At 49.4% G+C, this 9,580-nt stretch overlaps 1 protein-coding gene across 1 annotated transcript in view; it reads left to right on the forward strand.

Annotated features, from left to right (window-relative positions):
- The first annotated feature begins 642 nt into the window (after positions 1-642).
- LOC127461797 (protein AHNAK2-like) overlaps positions 643-9,580 on the forward strand; it is a 29,801-nt gene continuing 20,863 nt past the window's right edge. The window contains exons 1-4 of the mRNA XM_051769848.1: positions 643-701; positions 1,298-1,439; positions 2,208-2,383; positions 3,186-9,559. Of these exons, the coding sequence (XP_051625808.1) occupies positions 1,304-1,439; positions 2,208-2,383; positions 3,186-9,559 (6,686 nt within the window). The 5' untranslated portion in view covers positions 643-701; positions 1,298-1,303. The remainder of the gene's footprint in view (positions 702-1,297; positions 1,440-2,207; positions 2,384-3,185; positions 9,560-9,580) is intronic.

Here is a 9,580-nt window from a genome sequence, read left to right on the forward strand (position 1 = left end):
CTGTCCGCACCAAAATCTGGTCCATGTTCATTGATGGTTTTATTTTGTACTGGATTTACTGGCCATGTTCTTTCTTGGAAAAAAAAAATTTGACTTCATTCCTTAAAGGACACGGGACAGAGCGTGTAAAGAAACCACAGTGTTTTTCCTGTTAGAATATATAAGTGACCTGAATCTAGCAAATAAGTGTTTCAAAATTACCTGTACCTCTTGGTTATTCAGTGTTAGGGATTTAATTAGTACGGCCATGTTAAGATAAGTAGGCAGCAGTTTGAAATTCATATTGAAGTTGAATAAGTAAAAAAAAAAAAGCACATTTACAAAAATAAAAGCATGGGCAATGTGCTACATTAAGACACAGAAAAGCTCCCCATGTCTTAAGACATTTGGTCTCTGGCATTCAAATGAATTAAATAATGCGAATTTTGGTACAATAAAGGGAGGCCTTGGCATCTAATTTACTACTGGGAATAGCATATTTAAATCATTCATGTTGTACATTGCACTTACAGATCTGAATTTTGCTCTGTTGCCATTAAAGTCAGCCTCAGTTCTTAGTCTAAACCAGGACTTTTAACTGACTTTTGTTGTACCTGACTTCAGCATGACTTCTGAACACTAAATAGTTGAAAATTATTTTTCAGCTTCAAGAAGAAAATAAAAAACATTCTACAGACAAATCAAAACAGAGTCATCCACAGGTCAGTCCTAAAAGCACTTGTAGGCATGAGCCTTGCAAAATAAAGTTTATTATTACACACAAACATGAAGGATGGACAGAAGGAAGGACAAATGAGTGAAGAATCGCTTTAGACTTGGCTTGACCAGGAACTTCACAAATTGCTTAGTTATGGCACAGGCATAAGCACCTACTTGTCCTATTCAGGGTCCTTCCATAATTCTTTTTAGCATTTTTCCTTTATCCTTCTTTGGTTTGAATACAGTAGAGCATTAGCTTTTAGTCTGTCTTTTTTGGCCCACTGACTTTAATTCAAGTGTTAACCATCTTAACAGAAAATCTTTCAACCCTAAAAGATTCCATGTGTTTCACATTTTAAAATTATAACATGTTTTCCCTGTGGCCTTGATCCAGCATAACCCTAACACGTGCTTAATTCTAATTTAGAACAGAATTGAATCCACACTGAACGCGAGTGGGTTATCTCCATTTTAGATAACCTTTCCTGAGCTAGTGAAAATATACCTCATCAGACTCAACTTTTTATTGTAGAGTAATGTAGAACTCTTTGATACAAATGAATAAAAATGATAAATTCACACCTTTTTCAATCTCTAGGAGACAATGGAAGTAACCCTGAAAACAGAAGCGGAAGCTGGTGCTAGTGGTTTTAGTGTGAAAGGTGGAGGAGATGAAGGAATATTTATTAAAAAAGTACTTAAGGAATCTCCTGCTTCAAAAATATTTAGTCTTAAAGAAGGTACAGTCTGATTTTTTGTTTTGATTTTATTCTATATCTTTAAGTAATGAGATATATAGCTGTGTGTGCACATAGATACCTGCCTGATCTGTCATCTCTTTAGGTAACAAAAATAGTAGATTGCAAACCAACTAATGTTTATGTGAGTGCTTAAGCTGTCTGTATTAATAAATTCAAAGATCACTTGCTTGAACAATAATGAAATATGATTTTTTAGTATGTGATAAAAAAAATTTTCACTGGAACAGTGAAAAAGACACATAGAAAGTGGTATATACGCAACTAAAATAAAAAAAAAAAAGGCACAACTCATGACATGCACGAAGAACCTTCCTTTGATTCTTTCGCAAAATATAGCATGCCACAGAACTGCAATAAATAATGGTTTAAACAAGAACAAAAGTCCAAAGTCTAAACACTGGAAAATGTAAGAAAAAACTTTGTTACTGTCAGGGTGGTCAGATATTGGAACGGGTTTTTCAGAGAGATAGTGGCGTCACCATCCTTAGAAATCTTCAAAACCTGACTGCACACAGACCTGAGCAACTGCCCGTGGTTGACCCTTCACTCAGCAGGGCAGTTGGACTAGATGATACCCAGAGGTCCTTTCCAGCCTTACCTATTCCATGATTCTATTACGTGAACATAATTTCATATTTTAAATAAAAGGATGTGATAATTATTTTTTTTTGGTCATTGTTTCAACAGAATTTGAAAAACTGTAAGAATACACAAAGTAATTAAAATGATCCATGATTCCACTTGCAGGTGATCAGCTTCTAAGTGCTACAATCTTTTTTGATAACATCAAATATGAAGATGCACTCAAGATTCTCCAGTATTCCGAGCCGTACAGAGTCCAGTTCAGCCTCAAAAGAAAAATTGCTGTGAAAGAAGAGCTGGAACATTCTACAACTCAATACAAGAAGGAAAGAATAAGCCAGGTAGCTTTTGATTAGTTTACAAAGTTTGGATAACATAGTGTAGCAACGTGGAAATAGATCAGAAAACACACTTGTGTCTTCTTAAGACTGAGGTGTGTGTTTAAACTTATTAGTATGACTATTCATGACCAAAAAACAAAAATCCCACGCAGTATTTACAGCTTTTTAAATCCTGAGTGAGACCACAGATTTTATATAAATACACAATTTTATGTTAGGGTACAAAAGTATTCTTTAGTGAGTCTGTCTTTTTTTATTCTTTATTGTCGACTGATAGAACAGACTCAGGTAATCTCTGTAATAATTATATGCAATATTTTCAAAAATGTAAAATATCAGTAAACATTTTTCTCCAAAGGTCATCCATGAGATTTTTTTTTTCTTAAAAATATGTGTTTAATCACTGATATCTTGATAGACATGATCTGTTCATAGGTTTCCATCACCTTAAAAATTATTTTTCTTCATATGCATCTATATAAATAATATATATTATATATATTTGTACATAGAGAAATATATATAGAAACCTCAATTTAGTGCAGTGTTTTGCAAAGAATGTAAACCTTCAGAAATCAATATATTACAGCCATAGAATCCATTTGTTTTGTGTCATTTCTTCCTGACACTATATACATATATACATATATATATATATAATTTTCATTATTTTTTTATATAAGAAGTAGATACTATTAATAAAAAGAACTTTTTTCTACACATTTTACAGTATGTCTTTTATTTTCTCTTACACCTATATTTAGGTTACTTCTAATCTTCTGACTACTATTTGTTCTTTCAGGAGAAAGAACTCAGTGAGAGCATTCCTGAAGAAACGCTTCATGTTTCAGGAAAAGCCATTTCAGAAGAAGACAGGGAAACATTAATTGCAAGCCAAAGAGTAGGAAGAAGCAAGAGACCTAAAAAAGACAGATTATCATGGCCAAAATTCCAGTCAATCAAAAATAAAAAGATATTGAGGCACAGAAGATCTCATAGTACATCAGATGCATATGAGCCTGCTGTACAGGATATTTCTCCTACAAGCACAGACACAGAGTCTCAATTTCCACAAGAAGTCCATACCAAAGAAAAAAAAGGAAGCCAAAGGAAGCTGAAGTTCCCTAGCATTGGATTCAGAATGCACAGGTCCAAAACAGACCTACAAGAGAAACAAAAAAAAGAAATAAAAACTACACTGATCTCTGAAAGAGAAAAAATACATGAAGAAGATATTAGCCTGGAAAATCCTGAAATCCTGACTGTTGAATATACCACATCTCCTGCTTACAAAATGAAAATAGGGGAGGTACAGGAAACTTTAACAAAAGACTTAAAAGATATGAAAAATGGCATCCCATCTCATGTAAAACAATGCCCTGAAGTTGAAATAAGCATTAAAAAAGAAAAAGACAAGGAATCAACATCAAAATTTAGTTTACCTGAGGTACCAGACATAACAACAGAGATACCAAAGCCCAGTTTAGAAACACCTGATCTGAAAGCAAGTCCAACTGAAAAAACATCACAAGCATCATCAAAATCCCGAAAAAAGAAACAGAAAGGAACACCAGTTAAAAAAGAAGGAGAAAGTGAAATTAACATAGACTTGATGAGTCACACAGCTAAAGGATCTACACAGGTGAAAGGCCTAGAAATAGGAACTGCAAAAGCAGAGTTAAACATATCTGACACACTGGAAGCAGGAGAAATTCAAGTAGAAGAAGACACAAAGATACTAACAATTCAGAAAACAAAATTTGGGATTTCAGTGCCCAAGAGAAAAGAGACAGAGACTGAAACCACCAAACTGGGAGGTGATGTTCCACATTCAGAACCAGAAAAAACAATGGATGCAACTTCAGAGGATGGCAGGAATTTGGATGTGAAAACACACATACCTGATGCAGAACCAGAAGTATCTTCTTGGAAAATACAAATGCCATCATTCAAAATGACGAAAACACCTAAAACTGACATAAAAATAGCAAGACAAGAAAGCACAGGTGAATCAGAAGATACTGTAAAAAAGGAATGGATAGAAGATGGCATTCCCACAAGTGACAAAACCTTAAAGTTTGAAATGAAGACAGGTGAGAAAGATATAGAGGGAAAAGAAAGCAAATTCCGACTCCCAAAGTTAAAATTTCCTACATTTACTTGGTCAAATACCAAGGATGAAACAGGGAAAACTGAAGGACAGATAAGTGAAATGGAAGGAAAAATGCCAACACTAAAAGAAGGAGCGGAAGCAGAGATATGTGGATCAGCGGAAGAAATTAAGGTACCAAGTGTTGAAGTGAAAACTGAGATATCAAAAGGAAAAATAAAAGAAAATGACATGAAAGAAAAGACAAAGGTCCAGCTGCCAAGTCCGAAAAAAATAACTATAAAACCTTGCAAGGTAGAAAATGCCTTTCAAAAAACTACTGGAGAAATATTGATGTCAACAAATGATATTGAAATAAAAAATGGTGAAGAACAATCAAAAATTGACATGAAGGCTCCCAAGGTGGACATCAGCGTGCCCTCCGTCGACGTCACCCTTCCCAAGGCCAGCGTTGACGTGCAGGCGCCCGAAGCGACCCTCAGCCTGGAAGGGGAAGCAAAAGCCCCAGAGAAGGAGGCCGCCAAGACCAAGGACGGCAAGTTCAAGATGCCCAAGTTCGGCATGCCTTCCTTTGGCTGGTCCAGCAGCAGAGAGGCCAAGGGCAGCGTGGCCGCCGAGGTGGACGTCAGCCTCAAGGAGCCCCAAGTGACGGTGCCCTCGGGAGCCGCCGAGGTGGACATCAGCCTCAAGGAACCCCATGTGACGCTGCCCTCGGGAGCCGCCGAAGTGGAGGTGAGCCTGCCCGGCGCCGAGATCCAAGCGCCCGGGGTGGAGGTGACGCTGGAGGCGACCGCCACGGGAGAGGGCGAGAAGGGTCGATTCAAGATGCCCGACATCAAGATGCCCGACGTCAAGATGCCCAGCGTCAAGCTGCCCAAGGTCAAAGCTCCCCACGCGCAGGTCAGCCTGCCAAAGGCCGAGGTCTCGCTGCCCAAAGGCCAGGAGGGCGAAGTCGCCCTGCAGGGCCCCGAGGCCGAAGGCGGCCTGGAGGTGGCAGCCGGCAAAGTTGAGGGTGGCGGCATGAAAATACACATGCCCAAAGTCAAGGTGCCCAGCGTGGTCTTCTCCAAGCCCACCGTCAAGGCTCCCAAAGTGGAGGCAGACGTCAGCCTCCCGCAGGCAGAGCTCAAGGCCGGCGCCGCCGACGTCAGCATCGCGGCCCCCGACATCAAGTTGCCCTCCGTCGAAGGCTCCCTCGAGCTCCAGGCGCCCGAGATAGACCTCAAAGCACCCTCCGCTGAAGTCTCGCTCGACGGGGCCAAACTGGAAGCCTCGGGCTTGAAAGGAAAGCTTAAGATGCCCAAGTTCGACAAGCCCAAATTTGGAGTGTCCTCCCCCAAAGCGGAAGGGCCCGAGGTCAGCCTGCCCAGCGCAGAGGTCGAGCTCCCCTCCGCCACCGTGACGGCCGCGGGGGAGGGCCCCGGCCTGAGCCTCAAAGGCGACGTCCCTGGCGCCAAAACCGAAGGGGCCGGCTGGAAGCTGGAGAAGCCCTCCCTGAAAATGCCCAAAGCTGACATCAAGGCTCCCAAGGTGGACATCAGCGTGCCCTCCGTCGACGTCACCCTTCCCAAGGCCAGCGTTGACGTGCAGGCGCCCGAAGCAACCCTCAGCCTGGAAGGGGAAGCAAAAGCCCCAGAGAAGGAGGCCGCCAAGACCAAGGACGGCAAGTTCAAGATGCCCAAGTTCGGCATGCCTTCCTTTGGCTGGTCCAGCAGCAGAGAGGCCAAGGGCAGCGTGGCCGCCGAGGTGGACGTCAGCCTCAAGGAGCCCCAAGTGACGGTGCCCTCGGGAGCCGCTGAGGTGGACATCAGCCTCAAGGAACCCCATGTGACGCTGCCCTCGGGAGCCGCCGAAGTGGAGGTGAGCCTGCCCGGCGCCGAGATCCAAGCGCCCGGGGTGGAGGTGACGCTGGAGGCGACCGCCACGGGAGAGGGCGAGAAGGGTCGATTCAAGATGCCCGACATCAAGATGCCCGACGTCAAGATGCCCAGCGTCAAGCTGCCCAAGGTCAAAGCTCCCCACGCGCAGGTCAGCCTGCCAAAGGCCGAGGTCTCGCTGCCCAAAGGCCAGGAGGGCGAAGTCGCCCTGCAGGGCCCCGAGGCCGAAGGCGGCCTGGAGGTGGCAGCTGGCAAAGTTGAGGGCGGCGGCATGAAAATACACATGCCCAAAGTCAAGGTGCCCAGCGTGGTCTTCTCCAAGCCCACCGTCAAGGCTCCCAAAGTGGAGGCAGACGTCTGCCTCCCGCAGGCAGAGCTCAAGGCCGGCGCCGCCGACGTCAGCATCGCGGCCCCCGACATCAAGTTGCCCTCCGTCGAAGGCTCCCTCGAGCTCCAGGCGCCCGAGATAGACCTCAAAGCACCCTCCGCTGAAGTCTCGCTCGACGGGGCCAAACTGGAAACCTCGGGCCTGAAAGGAAAGCTTAAGATGCCCAAGTTCGACAAGCCCAAATTTGGAGTGTCCTCCCCCAAAGCGGAAGGGCCCGAGGTCAGCCTGCCCAGCGCAGAGGTCGAGCTCCCCTCCGCCACCGTGACGGCCGCGGGGGAGGGCCCCGGCCTGAGCCTCAAAGGCGACATCCCTGGCGCCAAAACCGAAGGGGCCGGCTGGAAGCTGGAGAAGCCCTCCCTGAAAATGCCCAAAGCTGACATCAAGGCTCCCAAGGTGGACATCAGCGTGCCCTCCGTCGACGTCACCCTTCCCAAGGCCAGCGTTGACGTGCAGGCGCCCGAGGCGACCCTCAGCCTGGAAGGGGAAGCAAAAGCCCCAGAGAAGGAGGCCGCCAAGACCAAGGACGGCAAGTTCAAGATGCCCAAGTTCGGCATGCCTTCCTTTGGCTGGTCCAGCAGCAGAGAGGCCAAGGGCAGCGTGGCCGCCGAGGTGGACGTCAGCCTCAAGGAGCCCCAAGTGACGGTGCCCTCGGGAGCCGCCGAGGTGGACATCAGCCTCAAGGAACCCCATGTGACGCTGCCCTCGGGAGCCGCCGAAGTGGAGGTGAGCCTGCCCGGCGCCGAGATCCAAGCGCCCGGGGTGGAGGTGACGCTGGAGGCGACCGCCACGGGAGAGGGCGAGAAGGGTCGATTCAAGATGCCCGACATCAAGATGCCCGACGTCAAGATGCCCAGCGTCAAGCTGCCCAAGGTCAAAGCTCCCCACGCGCAGGTCAGCCTGCCAAAGGCCGAGGTCTCGCTGCCCAAAGGCCAGGAGGGCGAAGTCGCCCTGCAGGGCCCCGAGGCCGAAGGCGGCCTGGAGGTGGCAGCCGGCAAAGTTGAGGGCGGCGGCATGAAAATACACATGCCCAAAGTCAAGGTGCCCAGCGTGGTCTTCTCCAAGCCCACCGTCAAGGCTCCCAAAGTGGAGGCAGACGTCAGCCTCCCGCAGGCAGAGCTCAAGGCCGGTGCCGCCGACGTCAGCATCGCGGCCCCCGACATCAAGTTGCCCTCCGTCGAAGGCTCCCTCGAGCTCCAGGCGCCCGAGATAGACCTCAAAGCACCCTCCGCTGAAGTCTCGCTCGACGGGACCAAACTGGAAACCTCGGGCCTGAAAGGAAAGCTTAAGATGCCCAAGTTCGACAAGCCCAAATTTGGAGTGTCCTCCCCCAAAGCGGAAGGGCCCGAGGTCAGCCTGCCCAGCGCAGAGGTCGAGCTCCCCTCCGCCACCGTGACGGCCGCGGGGGAGGGCCCCGACCTGAGCCTCAAAGGCGACGTCCCTGGCGCCAAAACCGAAGGGGCCGGCTGGAAGCTGGAGAAGCCCTCCCTGAAAATGCCCAAAGCTGACATCAAGGCTCCCAAGGTGGACATCAGCGTGCCCTCCGTCGACGTCACCCTTCCCAAGGCCAGCGTTGACGTGCAGGCGCCCGAGGCGACCCTCAGCCTGGAAGGGGAAGCAAAAGCCCCAGAGAAGGAGGCCGCCAAGACCAAGGACGGCAAGTTCAAGATGCCCAAGTTCGGCATGCCTTCCTTTGGCTGGTCCAGCAGCAGAGAGGCCAAGGGCAGCGTGGCCGCCGAGGTGGACGTCAGCCTCAAGGAGCCCCAAGTGACGGTGCCCTCGGGAGCCGCCGAGGTGGACATCAGCCTCAAGGAACCCCATGTGACGCTGCCCTCGGGAGCCGCTGAAGTGGAGGTGAGCCTGCCCGGCGCCGAGATCCAAGCGCCCGGGGTGGAGGTGACGCTGGAGGCGACCGCCACGGGAGAGGGCGAGAAGGGTCGATTCAAGATGCCCGACATCAAGATGCCCGACGTCAAGATGCCCAGCGTCAAGCTGCCCAAGGTCAAAGCTCCCCACGCGCAGGTCAGCCTGCCAAAGGCCGAGGTCTCGCTGCCCAAAGGCCAGGAGGGCGAAGTCGCCCTGCAGGGCCCCGAGGCCGAAGGCGGCCTGGAGGTGGCAGCCGGCAAAGTTGAGGGCGGCGGCATGAAAATACACATGCCCAAAGTCAAGGTGCCCAGCGTGGTCTTCTCCAAGCCCACCGTCAAGGCTCCCAAAGTGGAGGCAGACGTCTGCCTCCCGCAGGCAGAGCTCAAGACCGGCGCCGCCGACGTCAGCATCGCGGCCCCCGACATCAAGTTGCCCTCCGTCGAAGGCTCCCTCGAGCTCCAGGCGCCCGAGATAGACCTCAAAGCACCCTCCGCTGAAGTCTCGCTCGACGGGGCCAAACTGGAAGCCTCGGGCCTGAAAGGAAAGCTTAAGATGCCCAAGTTCGACAAGCCCAAATTTGGAGTGTCCTCCCCCAAAGCGGAAGGGCCCGAGGTCAGCCTGCCCAGCGCAGAGGTCGAGCTCCCCTCCGCCACCGTGACGGCCGCGGGGGAGGGCCCCGGCCTGAGCCTCAAAGGCGACGTCCCTGGCGCCAAAACCGAAGGGGCCGGCTGGAAGCTGGAGAAGCCCTCCCTGAAAATGCCCAAAGCTGACATCCATGCTCCCAAGGTGGACATCAGCGTGCCCTCCGTCGACGTCACCCTTCCCAAGGCCAGCGTTGACGTGCAGGCGCCCGAAGCGACCCTCAGCCTGGAAGGGGAAGCAAAAGCCCCAGAGAAGGAGGCCGCCAAGACCAAGGACGGCAAGTTCAAGATGCCCAAGTTCGGCATGCCTTCCTTTGG

This window comes from Manacus candei, unplaced genomic scaffold (genome assembly GCF_025592945.1).
Source record: "Manacus candei isolate 608988 ecotype Guabito, Panama unplaced genomic scaffold, ASM2559294v1 h1tg000113l, whole genome shotgun sequence".
NCBI lineage: Eukaryota > Metazoa > Chordata > Aves > Passeriformes > Pipridae > Manacus > Manacus candei.